Source organism: Lipophrys pholis (assembly GCF_963383615.2).
Source record: "Lipophrys pholis genome assembly, chromosome: 7".
Taxonomy (NCBI): Eukaryota; Metazoa; Chordata; class Actinopteri; order Blenniiformes; family Blenniidae; genus Lipophrys; species Lipophrys pholis.
This window is the reverse complement of record NC_137638.1, coordinates 23,891,244-23,912,564: the sequence shown is the minus strand read 5'-3', so window position 1 is coordinate 23,912,564 and position 21,321 is coordinate 23,891,244. Positions and strand designations below refer to the sequence as shown.

The 21,321-nt window shown below is 41.0% G+C and overlaps 1 protein-coding gene across 1 annotated transcript; it reads left to right on the top strand.

The window, feature by feature from the left end:
- Positions 1-708: 708 nt before the first annotated feature.
- On the top strand, positions 709-21,017 carry trpm6 (transient receptor potential cation channel, subfamily M, member 6; the record flags this gene model as incomplete). The annotated part of the gene is made up of 40 exons (XM_080466579.1): positions 709-726; positions 1,777-1,856; positions 2,079-2,117; positions 2,651-2,840; positions 3,156-3,369; positions 3,451-3,575; positions 3,686-3,857; positions 3,943-4,121; positions 4,662-4,781; positions 5,211-5,283; positions 5,583-5,683; positions 5,809-5,943; positions 6,598-6,651; positions 6,827-6,961; positions 7,086-7,208; positions 7,286-7,560; positions 7,974-8,202; positions 8,911-9,063; positions 9,164-9,319; positions 9,474-9,602; positions 9,705-9,956; positions 10,042-10,216; positions 10,983-11,097; positions 11,177-11,373; positions 11,465-11,597; positions 11,981-12,419; positions 12,543-13,239; positions 14,625-14,722; positions 14,849-14,951; positions 15,225-15,271; positions 15,932-15,996; positions 16,082-16,107; positions 16,208-16,258; positions 16,356-16,421; positions 16,502-16,800; positions 17,363-17,445; positions 17,519-17,724; positions 17,851-17,902; positions 18,005-18,117; positions 18,899-21,017. 40 exons carry the CDS (start codon positions 709-711, stop codon positions 18,991-18,993), a joined length of 6,012 nt encoding a protein of 2,003 aa, XP_080322705.1. The 3' UTR covers positions 18,994-21,017.
- Between the last annotated feature and the right edge of the window lie 304 nt (positions 21,018-21,321).

The window sequence follows — 21,321 nt, the reverse complement described above, 5'->3', positions numbered from 1 at the left end:
CCGGGCCCCGAGAAGGGTGTTGTTGTAGGACTCAATTTGTATTTCTTGTTGACTAGACTGAACATTTAGTCTCCGATGACACTTGCATCTGCCCCTGTATCTATTTTGAAAGTCAAGGGGACATTGGCAATGTCTAATGTGACAGTCCATTTATCCAGATGAGCTGGGCCAGTAACTTCACCTAAGAACGGATACTGGGTGCTTTCACTGACTTCATTGACGACTTTGGAACGGCATACACGAGCCCAATGCCCCTTCTTATTGCACTTCTTACATGAACTTTTAGCAGCCGGACATTTCTTTTTTATCATAGTGCTGTGAGCTGCACCAATATGACGCAATCTGTGTTTATTTGTTGAGAATCAATGAGGAGCTAACACGATAATTGTTCCAACTGCATTTCTTAATTGAGAATTGACATGGTCCCTTTTACAAATGTTGAGTGAAGGATCATTGCCTGAACATTTTTATGATACACTGCATTGATAATGCAGTGTATTGACAAAATAAAAATCAAAGATGCAGCCTGCAATCATTGATCTGTCAATAAATGAAGTGGGCAAATAACTTTTGCCGAGTGGCCCATTTATTAAAAGTACGTCACTTGAGTGGGATAAGCTATTTTATTTGAGTTGAATTTAGTTTTAGAACAATTACGTCAAGTACATATTTTTAGACTATGGGAGGAAATCTCCACAGCAGGAGAACATGGGCGCCCCCACATATGTGAGGAAAGATCACTAACTACACCAATATGCAGCATGTTGTGGGGGATCAAGTATTCATTAAACAGCCCTGCCCATCGAATCCTCAAACATACTGTAAGGTGGGATTAAGATGGAAAAAAAATGTGCAACAAAAGTGTGCAAACTTAACTCTCAGAAAGAGAGACAGAAATAATGAATGTTCCATGTTGGAAGAGAAGACGTCACTCTGTAGTAGTTTACTTTAAGAAAGTTTGAAAGCAATTCATACGACCTGCTATGAGTATTTCCTGTGCTCTTGAAATTGTGTTGTATGCATATTGCATCATGTATGGGAATTTTTGTTTGACTCGGAATTTCTCACTGACGTCATGTTGACTGGTCAGGAACGGCTCTTGGGTAAAAGTCATAAATAAGCCTCTGCACAACTATTTAAATACTTGAAAATTACCACACAGGTTTCAGGATCTTGATTTATATGTGGGGAATATATGTTAGAGCTGAACTCCATGTCGGTCCATGTGCATAAACTCTGAGCAGCATCAGATGTGTTTCAGCGTGCTGTTTGGTTGTTTACACAGCCGGACTCAGCGAGGCAGAGCAGCAGCTCCTCAGCCGTGTGGTCTAATCTCAGGAAAGGGATGTTGTGTATGTTTCCTACTAACAGTGTTCTCTTTAGCTGAGGCCATTGTTAAAACTGGCGAGGAAACAGAGCACAGACTATAAAAAAAAGCTAAACAAAAAAACTTGAGGAACTTGAAGAAAATATTTTCCTGAAGGGAAATGAGGGGTTGACTATTATTACTCACGTCCTGTCAGTGTGTAAGCGTTTTGAAGAGTGCAGTGCGGGTATGACGAGGAGCGATCTAAACTTAGTTCCACGTTAGTTCATCATGTGAACTGCTGCCGGCATTACTATGAGCTTCACTGAGAAGGTCACTCACTCCTCTTTTTTTGTTTTTGACTCCTCCAGTTTGTCAACAGGAGGAGTCTGCTAATTAAGATGGGAATGTAGTACTTGATTGATCCAGGATTTTAATACTGTAAGTAAAACTGTATCTACTTATTCCAGCCACGAAAGCCTTGGATAGAGGAGAACTTCTCCAAACGAGAGTGTGTGAAGTTTATTCCCTTGTCTTGGGACTTGCACAGGTAAGCTTAAAAACCCAATGCAGGAATTACATTGCAAAGTTTTCACTTTTCTCTGGAATGTTATTGTTTGTGGACACTTTGTTTTCTAGGCATGTACTGTATTGTTAATGTTGTCAATGGCTGGAAACTGCTTTACTGAGAGCTATTTGGCATTCCGTCTCTCCTTCCTTGAATGGAATCATGTGGCTTATTTGATGAAACTTTATTTCCTGTTTCTTACAGATGTATTCCAGTTTGTCAAGTGTGCCAAAACTTGATCAGGTACCTTTTATTGATATTTTGGATCTTTTTATCTTTGTTAAACACCGACATAACAACCCAGCTTCACACCTTCACCCCAAGAAATTCACATTCTCTCATTTTCTAGTTTTTTTGCTTCTTTCGACATTTTTTTTTAAAACTTCTAACATGTTTTGAAATAGAATAATCAGTGAAAGGGTTTAAATTAGTAGAGGTGTGAATTTGTGGGCCGTAAAGCGATAGCTGAACTCAAGGCTGGTGAAAGCTGTGGAGAACGAGCAAAAGACAGGAAGCTGAATAAGTGTAGCAGCCGATCATATCACTCCCAACTAATCTAAAGGAAATACCAAATTAAGATTTGTCACAGGCTAAAAGTCGCAAATGTTTGAGTATTTTCTTTCAAAACTGTACGCCACTGTCACACAGACACAGATGTCACTCTGACAAAGCTGAGATGAAAACAGCACTTCACTATTTTAGCTTTGTATGAGAAACTCCTCCAAAATCCTTTACTGCTTGATCCCTTTACTTTTTTTTTTTTTTTTTTGTGGTAGATGTTGCTGTGGCCGTCTGGTGGGGGAACACTCCTGGCAGGAGTCTCCTCCTCCGGTGTCGCTCTATCCCGGTCCCGGTCAGGACGGAGGGCAGGATTGGTCGGTTGAGCTTCACACCACAGCCAGTCCCACTGACGCCTACGGGATTGTGGACTTCAAAGATACTGCCACACGTGTGTGTCGGGCCAAGGTCTGTCACATCACCGATTAAAATAATTTAAAATAGGACAACCGAAGTTGAAGTTAACACGAAGGACATAATGAGGGACTACACAGTGGTGTAGTGTTCAGCATACCTGGGTACCTGGGTGTGGGTTTTCTCATGTTTTCTCCAATAATCCAAAAACATGCATTTATGACTAATCTGTCATTCAAAATGGCCTCTAAATGTGATTATTAGTGTATATTACTGTAGGTCTGCTGTAGGTGTGTGTTGCAGTCAGACCACCAGTGTTTGATAAAATTCTTCCAGATTCCGAGCAGCTCTGTGTTTTTTTTTACCCAGTACGTCCGTGTTGCGGTGGATTCTAAACCTGAAGCGCTGCTACAGCTGATGCTGAGGGAATGGCAGATGGAAAGACCCAAGCTGCTGCTGACGATCCAGGGAGGCTCAGAAAACTTCACTCTCCCCCCCAAGGTCAGTCAGGCGTTCAGCAAAGGGCTGATGACAGCTGCCCTCAGCACGGGGGCGTGGATACTCACTGATGGCATTAATACTGGTAAATACTTTCAAATGTTTTATTATTCTTTAATGTATCAAATCTTGCGCTGCATTCAGCTGATTTTCACATACTCTCTAGGTGTGTCCAAGTATGTAGGTGAGGCCGTCAAGAATTTTGGAGGCCACGACCTGAGAAAGAGAAACACAGTTGGCCTAACACCATGGGGGGTGATTGACAATAACACGGACCTTATAGGCCGAGATGTCAGTACTAATACCCTCTTTTTTGATGTATCAATGTCATTCCTCCTCGTTTTGTTTGTATCTGACTTAATTTTGCTTGATTCCATCGATTTAAATTCACATGATTTCAGGTGTTCAGGCCCTACCAGCCGCTGGGGAACCCTTTGAGCAAAAGGTCCTGTCTCAATGGTTTCCACTCCCACTTTCTGCTGGTGGATGACGGAACACTTGGAAAATCTGGCTGTCAGCACGGTCTCAAGAAAAAACTGGAGAAACAGATCCACCTTCAGAAAATACATCCTCGTGAGTTTAGAGCGTGTCTGTATTAGTAGAAAACATGCGTTTGATCGGACTGAAGTTACATGGTCCTTTCATTCCTTGTTTGCAGGACTAAACCAGGGAGTGCCTGTGGTGTGTGTGGTGGTGGAAGGAGGTCCTGCTATTGTGTCCACAGTGCTGGATTATGTTAGCAACGTTCCGCCGGTGCCAGTGTTTGTTTTCGAAGGCTCGGGCAGAGCTGCTGACCTGCTGGCCTTCTTACACAAGCAGACTGCTATGGACAGGCATGTTGTGTCACATTTCTGTTATAGCAGACTGGACAATGCAGGAGTTCGATACCAGAATATCACCTTCATGGGCCATAACAGTTGATCAGAGTGACCTGCTTTCAGGGAAGTAGCCACACACCTTAGAGTAAAAAAAGAAAAGGAATTTACTCTCTGGAATTTATTTTAAATGAATCCACACACAAAGTTATGGTTTTGCAAGCTGTAGGGGGAAGCGACATGAAAAATATGTTTTATACAAATAATACTCACATAGTGGAGTCTACGCGGCTTCTCCTTTCTATAGGAGTAACAACAGTTACTGCAACTTCCACCCTGGATGTAACTGGTTTATTGTCCGGATGTTATTGCTGCAGATCAAAGCTTGAACCAGTGCATCACCAGAGGGAATTTAAACAAAATACTCATACAGATAAAATTAAAAAGAATATGCCAAAACACAATCATCTCAAAGACTTTCTTTACAGATTTGTTTACGACTTTTTTTAGGACTTGCATCTTGTGTCTTTATCTACTAAAGCATCCAACTATTTCTAGGCAGTTGGATGCTGATATCAAAGAAGACTTCCTGGTGCGGATTGAGCATGTGTTTGGAGTGGAGCGGACAGAAGCCACTCATCTCTACACTCTGCTGCTGCAATGCATGGATCACAGAAAGTCTGTGAGTGAAGCGTCCTGTCCTGTATGTTTGTGGTGTTGCTGATGTAATCAGGTGTTCTGAAGCAGCGATACATCTAAGATAAGCAGGACATCAGCTCTCGGGGATGACGGTTAGACACCACTGATTCTTGTTGTTACACACTGAAAAAAAGGAATTCTCAGTCATTTCCACAAACACAAAAATAATTTGTTGAGTTAATGGAATTTAATCATGTCACACATTTCCATCTATTCATATTAAGTAGATTGAATCCCATTTATTCATATTATCTGAACAACATGTGTTAGAATGAACCATTTAACAACAAGAAACTCAATATGCTCATGTTAATCAAACACATTTCTGATACGTAAACTGAAAAATGGCATAGTTGATTTTTTTAAGTGCAGAAGACACTGACTAATCATTCAGTTTGTTTTTTAACAACAGATTACCATCTTTGACTCAGAGTCTGAGGATCAGTTGGCACCAGATGCAGCCATTTTGACTACCGCTCTCAAGGGTACATGTTTTCTCCTTTTGATTTTGACTCGAGATACATAGATACAGTAAATTTCTCTTGACATAGTTTGTCATGTTATAACAGGAAATCATAAGTCATAATTGCAGTGGGAATCATGAAGATAGGCCCCCAGAGGGCCTGATTTTCAAATGATGAACTTCTTAAGGTGTAATTTAACTGGAATAAATACAGATTAAAAGGATTATCAAGTTTTTCTTGTAATGATTTCTTTAAGAAAAATTCAACTGGTTTCTTAATGCATGAAATTCACATTTGTTTTCGGCCTAATTGTAAAACAGGGACCAAGGCCAGTCCTGCAGAGCAGCTGAGTATGGCACTGGCTTGGGACAGGGCTGACATCGCTCAGAAAGACGTCTTGGTGTATGGACAGCACTGGCAGGTGACTGCGACATTCAATCGGTGCTGCAAAAATAAAATCTCATTTCATCTTGTTAATCCAGATGAGAAAAATGGGACATTCTTACTTTCATTCTGATTGTGATTCATTTAATATGCTGTGCACAGGTGGGCTCTTTGGAGCAAGCCATGCTGGATGCTCTGGTGATGGACCGTGTGAGTTTTGTCAAACTGCTGATTGATAACGGAATGACAATGAGCCGCTTCCTCACTGTGGATCGCCTTGAGGAGCTCTACAACATGGTTAATATCATGGATTTAACTACCAAGCTTTAAAGTTTAAAATTCTGCCACTGATGGGATTTCATTGTTTAAAAACAACCATTTTTTTCTTTAAACAAAGCATTTAATTTTTCTTTTTTTCAGATAATAGCGTCTTCTGATAGTTTGTCTTGTTTGTTTGTTTTGCTGCACTGTTTCCTGTCTTCTTGTCCCTTGACTCTCACTTTGCTAAACAAACCAGACAATTTAAATTCTTTTGTTTGTCATTTTTGAAGCACAAATTTGAAAAGTGTAGCTTTGATAGAATTCACAGTAATGTACTGTAAGTGTTTGGCACTGTGTCTTCGTGGTCAATCTCTTTCGGGATATTTTCCCAGTTGTTGTTTTTAGATGCTTGTGAAATCCCAGAACTCTTTGTCATGCATTCACGCTTGGCTTTCTCAACAATCCCTTCATCTTCTGTCCCTTAAAGCCTGTTTATTTATTCATAACTCTTTAAAAATAAGACCCTCTAAGAAACAGTCTTAACAATCACAGCACTGCTGCTGTTTCTGCATTATGCATCCGTGCTGAAAAGTAACCAGTTGTGTTTTGTTTGCTCTTATTTTATGATTTATATTCTTTCTCTTATGTATTTTTGAATCCCAAGATAATAACACAGATATCTTTCCTCAGCCTCATGGACAGACACACCACTTCCTCCATCACCTTGTTGAAGACGCGAAACAGGTGAGTTATGAGAGGGGAATTTCCTCTCATGTTCGTCACTCTGACCATAATGTAGTTTACTCAGTGTATAAAGTTGCAATGGATTCATGTTTTGCAGATTCGGTTTATTATTATATTCAGATAGTTTGACTTTTTGAAGCAGCCCTCTGTAGAGCGTTTCTACGTGTGTGCGTAGACATCTCTTCCCTTAGGTTACCGTCTCTCGCTCATCGATATGGGCCTCGTGATAGAGTGCCTCATTGGAGGAGCGTACCGCAGCACCTACACACGAAAACACTTCAGAGCTGCGTACAGCCGCATGCAGGACAAAGTAAGTTATGATCAATGTGTGTTTTTAATTTTTTATCGTAACTCCTCATGAATGTCCTGAAAAATTGATTTGTCTTCATTCAGTTACATCAGAATTCAAACAGTCTCATTGTTGTTTGTGGAAGGGAAAACAAGGCCGTGCTGGCTCATTTTCTAAACACCGCCGAGGGCTGCTGATAAACTCCAGGAGGAACAGGAGTCTGCAGGACCTGCAGTTCTTCAGGACGGCTCAGCCGTACAAACGCAAAGTAGGTCATGTTTTTTTGTTTTTATACAGGTTTCTGTGTCTCTTTGAATGTTAACGTTCACACCCTCTTCCTCCGAGGAGCGGGATGGGTCACCAGCAGGTGGTGGAGAGGTGTCCACGTCGAGTCCAGTGCTGAGTGATACGTCGCTCCTGGTTTCTTTCAACTTCAACGACCTGTTTGTGTGGGCCGTGCTTCAGCAGCGCCAGCAGATGGCACTTTTCCTGTGGCAACACGGCGAAGAGGCTTTGGCGCGGGCCACTGTGGCCTGCAAGCTTTACCGCTCTATGGCCTTCAAGGCACGGCAGAGCAGCATGGACGACGACATCACTGAGCGATTCAAGACTTATTCCCTGTGAGTATCTTGTCACTGACGTATTTAGATGAGTAACAAGAAAATGTCTGGAAACAAGATCTACAGATGAAGGTGATGTAGTCTTCACAAATAAAATGCTCCAATCACAAAATTATATTGTATATATTGTATATGCTTAATATTGAATAACCACTAGATATTTAAAGTGGAACTTGTCTTGGAAAAAGTGAGTCATTGCACAGCTTTGACATTTCTCCAACCAGAAAATCAATATAAATCATTATAATAGTCATTTGTGTTTGTTTTTTTAACTCCAAAATTCAGAGGTCTGAAACAAACAGCAAAAATTTGGAGTGGTCATAAGATTTCTTTAAATAATATATATATTTAATGTAATGTAATTGATTCATGGCAGCCTGTCCGTCTCCCCTGTCTTTGTCTCTGACCCTCAGTGACTTCGGTCAGCTGGCGGTGGATGTGTTGGATTGTGCATTTCGCCAGAATGAGCAAATGGCCATGAAGCTGTTGACTTCAGAGATGGAGGCGTGGAGTCATTTCACCTGTCTGCAGATGGCCGTGTCCTCGTGTCACAGGCCGTTTGTTTCACACTCCTGCACACAGACTCTCCTCACCGATCTCTGGACTGGTCCGCTCAACATGAGGAAAAACTCTTTTCTGAAGGTAAACCCGGAAGACGTTGAAGAGAATGTAGGCGTACCCACTTAATACTCACATAATGTTAATTTGATCACAGCTATAAAGTGGTGTCTAATTAACCATTACATTTTACATTATTCCTCACATTTGTCACTAAATCAAAGTTATTGAATGGAAATGAAGAAATCCATTTATATACCACAAACAAATTAAAATCATAAACTAGTGAAGCACATATCAATAGCAGCCCATTTCATGGATCTAACGGATCCATCCAGATTTAAGAACAATTTAACGACTAGATCCTTTTATTGCTGCTGTAAGTGTTATTTGTTACATTTTGTTCTACCGACATTTGCAGCATGTATTTCTGTTAAAATTACCTCATACTCACATAGGTAACCAACACTGCTTTCAAAATTATAAATCTTTTCATTCTTGATGTTGTTGTGGGGAAAAGATAAAGCCCAGTATACGCATTACAACCTCAATAGAGCACGATATCACACATCCAGCCCATGAACATCAAACCCATTTGTAAAAGTGCGGGCCTCTGAGGTACAGAGGGAGCAGGTTCAACAAGAGCTCAAGTAGTAAAGACAGAGCAACCACAGCTTTGCTGAAACTTGTAATGTAATGCCTCATTTCTTTTATTGGTAATTTATATGTTGTGGTATGTTGCTTGTATAGACACTTGTATAAACCCTTACAAAACACATCTCTATGTTTCAGATCATTCTGAGCCTTCTTCTGCCTCCTGCCATCTTATTACTTGAGTTTAAAAGCAAAGCCGAAATGTGCCATGTCCCACAAACCCATGAGATCATTCTGTTCGGACTTGACCCAGTGAAGTCAGCTCCAGCCACTGAGATAACTGATCACACGGTTAGGTGCCAGTTATTTTCATACGATATTGTCAAGCTATGCCTGTTATTGTAATCGCCGTCATATCACACTGCTCTCATTGGGTCCTCTGCTTTCACAGGACGGTGAGGATGCAGAGCGAGGCTCCTCCTTCCATGACAAATATCTTGGTCCTGTGGCCGAGACCATGTCCTCCATCACTCTGCAGTGTCTGTCCTGGCTCACAAGACTCTATGACTTCTACACGGCTCCTGTCGTCAAGTTCTGGTTTCACACAGTAGGTGGATGGATCTTGATGTATTAGTAAATACATGTTGAATATTCATGCTTCTCAACATGCATTGCACTGATGTTTTTTGTTGTTTTATTTTTGGCAGGTGGTATTTAAATGCATGCGTTATTTATCTCTGACTTTTCTGTCTCAACTATAGATGTCCTACTTGGCCTTTTTGATGTTATTTTCCTATGTGGTCCTGGTGAAGATGGAGGGATACCCCAGCATTCAGGAGTGGTTGGTCATAGCATACATTTTATCCACCGCAGTGGAGAAAACCAGAGAGGCAAGAGACATGCTTTCTCCTTTGCTTCCCTTTGTGTTGATAATCAATGAGAGATGATGACAGGTGACATTATATATATACATTTTCTTTTCTCCTAATTAGGTTCTAATGTCTGAACCAAGGAAGCTGAGTCAGAAGTTGAAAGTCTGGTTCTCGGAGTACTGGAACATCTCAGATTTCACTGCCATCCTCCTTTTCATGGCTGGACTGACCATGCGTTGGTATGCTGATCCCTACCTGACAGCCGGGCGCATCGCGTACTGTCTAGACATCATCTTCTGGTTTGTCAGAGTCATGGACCTGCTGGCTGTCAATAAGCATGCAGGCCCTTACCTCACCATGATCACAAAGATGGTGGGTAGAGACTGAAAGACTTGTAGTAGAAAGTCGCAACATTTTTGGTCAACATTCTCCTCCTCCTCTCCCTCCTCCTACCCAGACTAGTAACATGTTCTTCATCGTGGTTATGATGGCGATCGTGCTGCTGAGCTTCGGTGTGTCCAGGAAAGCCATCCTGTCCCCGGATGAGGAGCCGTCCTGGAGTCTCGCCCGAGACATCGTGTTCCAGCCCTACTGGATGATCTATGGAGAAGTGTACGCAACAAAGATAAATCGTAAGCGACTCAATAGGAAAGCCTCCATAATTATTAACCTATGTTTGTTTAAAGCCAGGGAGTTCAACCTTTGGGTTTGTCATGAGTTTTCTACTGGGAGTGTTTGTTAACAAATTGCTGCAAGGTTAAAATACCACTCAGTCTTTGTTTGCCATACTCACCCGAGTGAGTGATGCTTGCTTGAATTACCTTTGTATTACAGTGTTGACTATTGACTGCAGGATAAAGAAGAGGTGGGTTATACCTTTCCTTTCAGACCTTGGATAACTAATCAATATCGAACATTGACGCATGCACAAGTGCAAAATAAACAAGAAACAATTCTATATGATAATTGATATATAGTGTATTTAGAGGAAGCTGGGTTTGTGCCAAACGACTTCTTAAGTATCAAAAGGACTCCAAGTACAAGCACAAGTAGGACATAATAAAGTTATGGTTCTCTGCATAGACATTAACTAATTATTTAATAGTTCTGCTAACCTGTGATCTATGAAATGCAGTATATAGAAAATTGCTTACAAAAAGGTGATCCCCCAATTTCCCTTTACAATTTGCACTGGAATTCACGTGTGATCTGAGGTGCAACTGTGATATTGGCTGCAGATTCAACGGGCTGGATGTTAGTCACCCTCACATATGATCATAAACTTTGGGTCATGACGGAAAGGATGAGATGGTGGTTACAAGTTGAATTGAGTGAGGAGCTCAGCAATCGACGACGGCATTTTGTCTGTGTCATGTCTCGTTGTGTCTGTGCCAACAGCGTGTGACGATGGGCAGCCATGTCCCGCGGCGTCTTTCCTCACGCCGTTCCTGCAGGCAGTTTACATGTTCTTCCAGTATATCATCATGGTCAATGTCCTCATTGCCTTTTTTAAGTAAGCATGCTTGTACTTTGTAGTTTTTGTTCTCTGGTGGAAGACTTACAGTGAGATGAGCTAATGTTCTTATTAACAGCAACATCTACTTTGACATGGCATCAACATCCAACAAGCTGTGGAAGTACAATCGTTATCGGTACATAATGACCTACCTGGAGAGGCCATGGCTTCCGCCACCTCTTATCCTCTTCAGTCACTTCACAGTCGGATTAAGGGCCATCTACAGAAAGCTCAGTGGAGACTCTGAGAGAGAAGAGAGATGTTCTGGACTCAGTGAGTACCACGGCTTGTATGTTCAGCAATTATCTACACAAATATAAAAAGGCAATAAATGTGCTTCTCTTTTGTTGCATTTCTTTACCAGAGCTCTATCTTGGCCATCAGGATCGCAAAAAGCTTCACGAATTTGAAGAGAAATGTGTAGAGGCCCACTTTCATGAGAAGAGTGAAGGTCTCCACAGCACTGAAACCAACAGGATCAGAGCCACAGCTGACAGGTTGGGCTGATCAGCTTGTCGATCAGTATTAAGCAGGATTGACAAATGTGCCTGGGACTTAACAATAACTGCTTTCCTGTTTTGTTTGGATCATTGCAGAGTATGAGACTTTAAGATTTCATAAACTGTTGAGCTTAGATTGAAGTGACTATAAAAGTTTCCCCTGTAATTACAACTAATAATTAAAAAAACCTAAATAGAAATGTATGTATTGGTTTCGATGCAGTGTAATAAAGTGAATGTTTAGTCCGGTTCTTATTGTGAGAAATGTGAGGTCAAGCATTTGTGTCAAAGCAGAAAACTATGTGTGACGCTGTGTGAAGTCGTTTTAGAAAGAGGTTTCAGTTTCGCACATGTTTATTTATGTATTTCTTTTCCAACAGAGCAGAGGAGATGTGCAAGATGGTGGTCGAGGTCTCAGAGAAAGTCAACTTCATTCAGGACAGCCTCTCGGAGTTGGACTGTCAGCTGGGTCAGCTTCAGGACCTTTCTGTTCTCGCCGTGGACACCCTCACTGTGCTTTCTGCCTCCGACAGCCTGCATCAGGAGGGCACTCGCCTGGCTCAGTGTAAAGTCCTCACACCGCCCCGGCACGTCGTCCCTCACAGCTGGAGTCTCCCACATCGAAATAGAGCAGACAGTGATGTTCCTAATGCACGCCGCCTGATGGCCAAGTCTTGTAAAAGCACTCCACCCTCTCTACTGAAGGGCTGCACTCTGGCAGCGAGCAGACGTCCGTCACAGGAGTTTCACGTGGGACCCCGGGGGGCCAGGGGGGGCAGACACGGACACACTGATGAGTCAGAGGACAGACAAAAGGAGGTACTTATTGTTTATTTAAGGCTTGTCATTTCATCATGATGTTGCAATTATGAATTTAGAATTGGAGGGTAATCTGTCAAAGACTAACAGTTTAAGCTATTTCAACACGTTATTCTTTTATAGGATCTACAGTCTCCTACTATACACCATCACTATGAGAACTGGATGGGGCTTTCTAGATCTACATCCCATCCTTCCTTCTCCCACTTTTATGCTACTGGACTTTACCCCACTGTTCAGGATCATACTCCCTGTGAATCCTGTGAATTATCCCGCTGTGGATCACCCCTTTCTCCCAGAGGCCTGGAGTCACCTTATCCTAAACTATGGACATGTGATCCATATTTATATCCTAGTCAGGAGGAAACCTCTATGGACGAGGGAGAAGAAGAGGTGGATGAAGAAGGTGAAGACACAGAAGAGCTGAAAGAGGAAGAACCACAGAGACCACAGTCGAATATAAGAGTAAGCAGAACCTCCAGCAAAGCTTTCCTGCTGTCTGATCCTCGAGACATCCCAGAGGGTTTGATAAATCCGGCCTTTTCTCTGGGTGATAGCCAGCCAACGTCCCGGCCCAAATATTCCATCCACTCCAGAAGACCCACAAAATCCCAAAGGTGGGCATGTGTGTCCAGAGACCGCCCGTACGGACACTGCAGGTCTCTGTCATCCAGTGTGGAGAATATCACTTTTTCTGGAGCCCCCGTCAGTCTGATGAGGGGATCGTTTCCTTCTCTCAACAAACCGTTAAACAAAGAAAGTTTGTCTGGTGGGAGGAGCTTTATGGATGGTGCAACACTGCACTGCAGCAGGAGCCAAGGTATGGATCCATCCATCCATCCATCCATCCATCCATCCATCCATCCATCCATCCATCCATCCATCCATCCATCCATCCATCCATCCATCCATCCATCCATCCATCCATCCATCCATCCACCCACCCTCCCTGTCACTCCTACAATATTACACACTGCTATTATAATACAATTGAAAATGTATGATTGACAAATTTTAGGTTAGGCAAAAGACGTAATGAGAATTAAACAGTATTTTTCATTTTCCCATAATTGTATTCACTAAGATAAACTTCCATGTGTTTTAGACTTATGACATTTTTTAAAAACTCTCAGTAATTTTAGCCTAGAAATCATGTCACTTGTATTTACAATTTATGAAAATATATTGCTAGTTTGTGGCTTAAGATCAGATGTTCATCCAAAGGCCATAAGTATCACAGAAAATTCCAATTTTTTTTTTCACTTTTTATGAATGTGAAATAAAACACATAACCACAAAAGTTGGAATAAATGCGAAACAATACATTAAATTGCAAAATAAAAGCATGAATGTATAAATTGGTAAATGATAAAATACAATTAAAAGCACCAATATTACAAAAATATAATCCAATAAATGTGTTAATAATCAGAAGGAAAGTAACAATAAATCAGCTAGTAAAATAAAATATGTCTTCTTTTTGGTATTTTTTCCTGCCACAATGGGCCATCCTCCAATTCTGTGTCTCCTGTATCCTACGACCTCACACCAAAAACCTGCATGCATCCCTCCATGCATCCCTCCATGCATCCCTCCATGCATCCCTCCATGCATCCATAAACCAAACTGACCTTCCTCTTCGCTTCTTGTCTGGCAGCTCAATCCTCAGCATCCTTTTTCTTCACAGCCAACATTTCTCCTTCATACATGACCAAACCGTCACGACCTCATCTCTCTTACTTTCCCACTGAAGGCTAGAGCAGGATCTGCTCCTCTAACTTACTAATTTTTTAATCCTGTCATCCTGCTCCTTTCCAAAATAAACTTCAACATCCTCCACTCTAAAGTGGTGTAATAATAATAATAATAATAATAATAATAATAATAATAATAATAATAATAATAATTATCATCATCATCACAACAACTTTATTTATATTGCATGAAATGCTTTCATACATAAAATCCAGCTCAAAGTATTTCACAATTTAAAAAGAAATCAAACCGAATTCATTCAAATTTCATAACATCAGTTCAAAACTAAATGAGGTAGAGTGGATTACAATGGTAAATCTGCTGTATGTTATATCTTTTTATGGCTGTGTTTATTTTTGTTTAACATATTCACAATCATTGTAGTTGATTGTGTGCGTGTGTGTTTGTGTGTTTGTGTGTATGTGCGTGCGTGTGTGTGTGTTTCAACAGAGTGGTACAAGTCCTCTGACTTCATGCACGTTATTGACGGTCGAGGCAAAAACCAGAACAGGAAGACGGTGAAGATACAGGAAACCGGTCCCGATCCTGTAATGCGAGACAAGATTTGTCATTCAAAGCCTGACTGCAGATCAGAATATTCAACCCTGAATGATGATCTTTTTATGAATTCAGTGATTCTTCATCTGCATCTCTTTCTTTCTTATGAGTGATAGGTTACCATGCAAACCCATCTGTCTGATGCCTCCTGGAGACACCCTCAAAAGTCAAGAGGAGAACCCGCATGCTGGTCAGCTTCGACCAGCCTCAGTCAGCTCAGTAAGGACCTACGGCCATGTTCATATTAAGAGTACATACTGTATCAGCAAGTAGGATATTCACTCAGCTGTTGTAAATAGGCATCACCTAGTTGAATGTATGTGCTCAGTAGCTTCAGGCAAATATGTATATGATAATATAATGTCATTAAAATATCCCACGTTTATTATGCAACTACCCCAGCATACAAGTGCAGCAGTAATGAATTCCATGAATAATATACAAACAGCTTGTTTTCTTATGCACAGTTGATGATTGTAAATTTTATTTCAGATTTTGAACCCATGGATCTGTTGCAGAAACAGGTTTTTCCCTCTAAGGTATGTTGTGGGGTACAACTTGAGTGGGTTGGATCAGTAGAATTTTAGCAAAGCAACAAATAAATGATGACAACACTACATGTTTTATTGTTTAACAGTACCAGTACAATGCAGTTGATTCAACATCCTTTCACTAAATCCTCCTTTTGTGCTTGTTTTTTTATCTTTCCATTTTGTTGCATTCAGATCCAACAAATTTCTGAATGTTCTATTTGGCAAATCGACTGAAAGATCTATATCTTCAGTACTTCAGACATGGTTTCTGCAGCCTTCAGCATGCATATTTTTACAAAGTGATCCTCACAATATGGCTTTGTGGACACTTTCATGACTAAAAGGTCACTGGCTTTCACTGCTGCGTCACTGATCTCAGCCTGGGCCTTAGATTTCATTGTGATGTTATTTCTACTGCATCTACTTTAACTGTGCAACAACCACTGATTAAATCAGAAACAGTGTTTATTTTTCTTAAACAAATAACCAAATTTTTTTGTTTACATTTGAGTTCATCCTGAAGGCCAGAATGAGTTTATTTGTTTGGCACCCCTGCTGCAGACGTTTGGCGTAACATTAGAAACAGTATAATTAGAAGTAATACTTGAAATATGAATTATGTGTATATTATGTTGTTGACTTGCTTTCTGTTGCATCGACATTAAGGATATGTGGAGTCCAACTCATTCAGCATGGAACAGCTGGGCCAGATCCATGAGCCGCAGATCTTCGTAAGTCTTCTGTAAAAAACATGAATTCAATTACACTTTATAATAAAACTTACATGATACATTTCTCTTTATGTGGCTGTGGCAGCTTACAGAGTTCAATGGCACCCGAAGGTAGCACTCAGCTGACAGCTTTGACAAAATTCCATAAAATATATCAAGGGAGTGAGTTTGTTGATTATCCTGAGATTTACTTTTATTTTTCTGTCTGCAGCCAAAAGCTCATCCTTCCAGTCCACTGAAAATTTATACCCACACTACTCAGGTATTGACATAATATGGCAAAATCATGTGTCGGATGATTCTGATTGAGATGAGAAGTGCTTGTTGAATACTTGAACATGTTTCTTCTGTTGTAACAGCGATGGAGAGAAACAATCTGATGAGATTGGCTCACACCATCCCCTTCACTCCTGTTTCACTTCTGCGTAAATACCCGATTTGAGTTGGCCGTTTCTCTGGTGTTTCAGTTATTTAAAAATGTCTTTCCCTACTTCTCTCTGAGCAGGAGGCGAGGAGGTGAGCGTCTACATCCTGGAGGAAGTTCCTTCTGATGCTGATCCTCAATCCAGCTCTGCAACGTCCTGGTCATCGCGAGGCCTTTCTGCTATGCTGCAGCCCCTCCCCAGTGAAGAGGGCTCCCTGGATGGGGGTCTCCGGCGGGGCTGCAGGATGCTGTGTACCTGGGCAGAACAGGAGGTGCTCAAACCTGGTCTGATATACATAGTCAAAGCATTCAGGCAGGAGGTGGTCCGTGCATGGCAAAGGTATTTCCATGACAACACAGCACTGCAGCTTTGTTTAAGGGTGAGTACGTTCATAGCAGCTTAACATTATAATATTCAACTTGCTCTCGTTTGTTTCCTCTCATTTTCAAAAATGTGTTAGTCATAACATTCAGATCGGTATTTCCCTTGAAGGATTTTTGTGTAAAAATGACAAGATGCATGATGAAAACACATCACATGTCTGCTTCACTCTTCTCAACATTATATAAGCGTTGCTTTTGCCAGTCATATTTAGGGTACTTTTCTGCTGAGTAAATAAATACAATATTATTTTATGTAATATTTTTTACATAACAGCATATAGAATGTCTAGTTAAGAGTGTAAATGTTCCTTAGAGAAATATATCGACTTATATACCATTTGTATCATTAAACAATGGCATATATATGACACTGGCAATTACACTCTTACCCACAAATTGCATTGTATTATAGAGGCATTTAAACATGGTTGTTTTCTTTCTGAGTGAAACGCATCGTAATAACACCCTATTTACTGTATATAGATGCCCTTTGAGGGGTTGAACTGCATGTGGGCAAGAAATTGAAGCTAGATAAACCTTTCCCTCACCTCCTAAAAGGAAATCCAGCAACAGAGGGCGGCTCAGAAGATGATACAGATGTTTAACCAGGTCAAACCTGATGACATGCATCACTCCCCAAGGTGTGCATTTTTGTTTTCTGTACATTTCTCTGTAGTTTCTGGCATTTGAAATATGCTTTTGTCTGTTTTTTAGATTTCTGGATGTGTCACTGGTCCTCCGGCATTCAAATGGCCAGTGGCTGACCATTGAGAGGAACATGTCTGGAGAATTCAGAAAATACAATAACAACACAGGGGAGGAGATCACCCCCTGCTGTTCACTGGAGGAAATGCTGCTCGCGTTCTCCCACTGGACCTTTGAGTACTCGCGCAGAGAGCTCCTCGTGCTCGACATCCAAGGCACATGTTCCCACTTCTTCTTGTGTGTTTTTGGCACGCGTGTGTATGTCTGCAAACATACGCCGTTGCATGTACAGCTGTCTTTATGTTTCTTTCTGTTTGTGTTGTTTGTTGTGTTATTGTCAGGAGTGGGAGAGGAGCTGACTGATCCAACTGTTATTATGGCAGATGACCAAAGGTACAGTAATCATTTCTGCCAGACACATTTTTTGTAACACCTGATTTCAGAAATCATTTGGATCGGTTTTTAAATGTTGTGATGTATCTGACTTTGTTGCAGTGGCAGCAGGAGTGAGATGCTCTTTGGTCCTGATAACCTTGGAGAGGCTGCGATCAATGGCTTCCTTCAGAAACACAATTGCAATGTGCGCTGCCACAAACTGGGACTCAAAGGTCAGGAATTAACGTTATCAGGGACACGGGGTAAAAGAATGTGCCAGAGTTTAGTTTAACTGAGTGCAAGACAAACATCACATTTGCATAAGATATAGAGGGTTGTTTTTTTGGGTTTTTTTGGTGGTGGTGAGGGGGGGGGGGGGGGGGGGGGGGTTCTTCATCAGTGTCAATGCTTTCCTCCTGTGGATGCCTGCATATGCATGTATTTGTATGTCACCTATGTGTCGTCACTCAGGAGGCCACCTTGGCTCAGAGAAATCCCCAGCAACTTCAAATGAAGACAGCACACTCCAACAGCCAGCTAATTAAGCCACGAGTGTTCGTTTATTTCTATAACAACAGTAGTGTTTGAGGCATGGGGGTGGGCCCTGCTTTGTGCGTTGTGCTGCATGGCCTTTGATTACGTATTAATCATGTCTTTGTGCTGGCGATGTGCTGCTGAGACATTAGCTTTGATTAGCTATTAATTAATGTCTCTGGGTAGACATGATACCGGCATCTAGAGGATAACTGCGCGGAAAGAAACTGTGCTCAAAAACAAACAAGCCCAGCAAACAAACACAAACATTCAGACACAGTTGTTTTGATATTTCAAAGGTGCGTTGTGTTTCCTCTTCCTCTTCTTGTGTCCTCTCCAAGATTTTCCCAACAAATCAAACCAAATTATTCATGCTGGATGCATGGACTTCCTCCCAGGCCTGTCAGTATTCTCTTTCTTGTGGTAATGACTGTGTTATTGGAGCGACGCGTCGCTAACTGGTGTTTTTTTGTTGTTCAGATTTAAGGAAGCGTCCGGACAGCTGTGAGAGCGGCGGCGAGGAAGAGCCGGTGTCAAGGAAAGACGCACAAGTAGACAACGAAACCAGGATGTGACCTTTGACTGAGGACGTAGGGACAAGTGGACAGGTGCAATTTCACTTACACAGACATTGTGTTTGTGCTGACGCAGGACTGTCGCTGACCCTTTGCAGTCAAAAAGGGAAATAATATATGGAAGTTTAGTGTCGGGACAGTTTAAGTTATTCAAATAATTCAAAATGTGCAACAAAGGCTTTTAAGCTAAATCCCTCAATACAGCCCGTTGTAAGTAAGAAGATTTTCCCACTGTGATTAAAAGAATTTCAATAAATTCTTGAATTAGAGCCAGCTTTAAAATAGTTCATAGAATTATACTCCCACAGCCTATGGAATATTAACTAGCTATTACTTGATGTATAGTTAAAATAAGAATGAAGCATTTGTTGAAACATGATAAATCGAACTACATGCAGGCATGAATCAGAAAAAGAAGCCAGAAATGCACCCATAAAATTTATTTTATTTTTTTTCTTCCCACAACAAAATGTCTACAAAAGCGATAAAATATAGAATTTAACAAAAATCACTTCAGACCTTCACATTGTATATACATCTCAAAGGAGGACTCACTAAGGCCCCTGCATAGCTCTGAACTTCAACCCAGTCTGCTCCATCAGCTGAGGGTGTCTGTGGCTCTTGTTATTGCAAATACACACACACATGCACGCCCGTATGCATGCGCACGCACACACACACACACACACACACACACACACACACTTCCATTGTCATGTGTAAATGAAAAGTAGAGTTCATGGATTTATACATGGAGTTAGAGTTCAGAGTCTGGCAGAGTCCTCACCAAAAAATAAAATAAAAACAAAAGCATAAAATGTAAAAACTGTTTGTCAGTGTAATCAAATACACATTTTCCTTGGAGTTCCCCTTTTGATTGGTTTCTCATGTAAACTCACACGGTAAAGCATCTACGCCCCTCTCTGCCAATCCGTCCTCTCCTCACTAGCTATGGCACTTTGAAAACAAACAAAATGTCCTGTACTTTTTTTTTTTGTCTTTTTTTTTTTTGTTTTGCTGTTTTGTTTTGTTAGTCCTGTGTAAAAGAGGTTCTGTTTCCCCAAGTACCTTTCAGGTTTGGGGTTACAGATTGCTACATTTTGTTTTATTTGCTCTTGCTGGGACGCAAAGACATTCTAAAGAATAAATTAACAATTTTCAACACTACTCCAATTGCACACGTGTTTTGCATCAAGAAAGTTTACAAAGCATTGGTAGAGCAAACATGGTCTCACTCTCTTTTATGTCTCACACACATTCACACTTAAGCTCACACAGGTTTTCTTAGGAACTGGAGAAGGAGGTTCGGAGTATATTTGACTAAGTGTAGGAAATGCATCTCAAACCAGAGTGTATTAAAAATGTCTGCGCAATTCTTCTGAGTCGCCGCAGAGGCTGACGACTATGATTATTGTGTGGTCTTGTGATGTCATTCTGTGTTGATGGAGTGGTAAAGGCGCATGATGCGTTCAGCCCCTCACACTGAACAGGCTACTCCATAACATTCAGAATAGATAACCCTCCCCACATCGTTCCCTCCCACGGCAGTTTCAGGGTCTCAGATCCGGGTCAATAAGGCCAGTTCAGAAAGGGCTGTTTGCTGACTTGATTGTACCAACTCACACATTCAGAGGTTGAGAAAGTTAAAAAAAAAAAAAAAAAAAGATTTCAAATCTGACAACAAATTTAAAATTGGTTTTGTATAAATTAGAGCATTTTATTTAAAAATTCAGCTTGTGAAAAAAAATCGCCTTGAACTGACTGAATTGATGTGGACTTTGCCCTAAAACCCGTCGCCCACCCTGCCAAAATAAACCTGCTCCTATGAAATCAACATTATCATGAGAAGAGAAAACACAAATAAGCCCCAAATGTTTCATTGCAATGAAACGTCATGCAAATAGAACAGAACAACAATAGGCTAATAGTAATAGAAGAATAGTAGTCATAATAAGAACAATAATAATAGTAAATAGTAATAAAATAAAAAATAATCTTACAATGCAAACATGACAGTAGTAAATGCCTCCAGTTCTTATTGCTACAGTATCTTACTTACAGTGTTGTTTTGCCACTCGTTCTTGCCTGCACATACCCCCCCTCACAGTCCCATCCCACCCCGCTGATTCACAGTCTAACAAGGGGGGAAAAAAAAAACATCATACACAAAAACTTCATATTCAGAGTGTGAAATTCACTGTCCCAGGGCAGTTGTGATGGTGCTTGAATCACAGCTTACTAGTGGACTTCCCTCACTGTCCCGAAAGCAGCAGAATAAGATGTAAACATGAGTGTATGACGATGACAAGAAGAGCACGTTGACTTGTA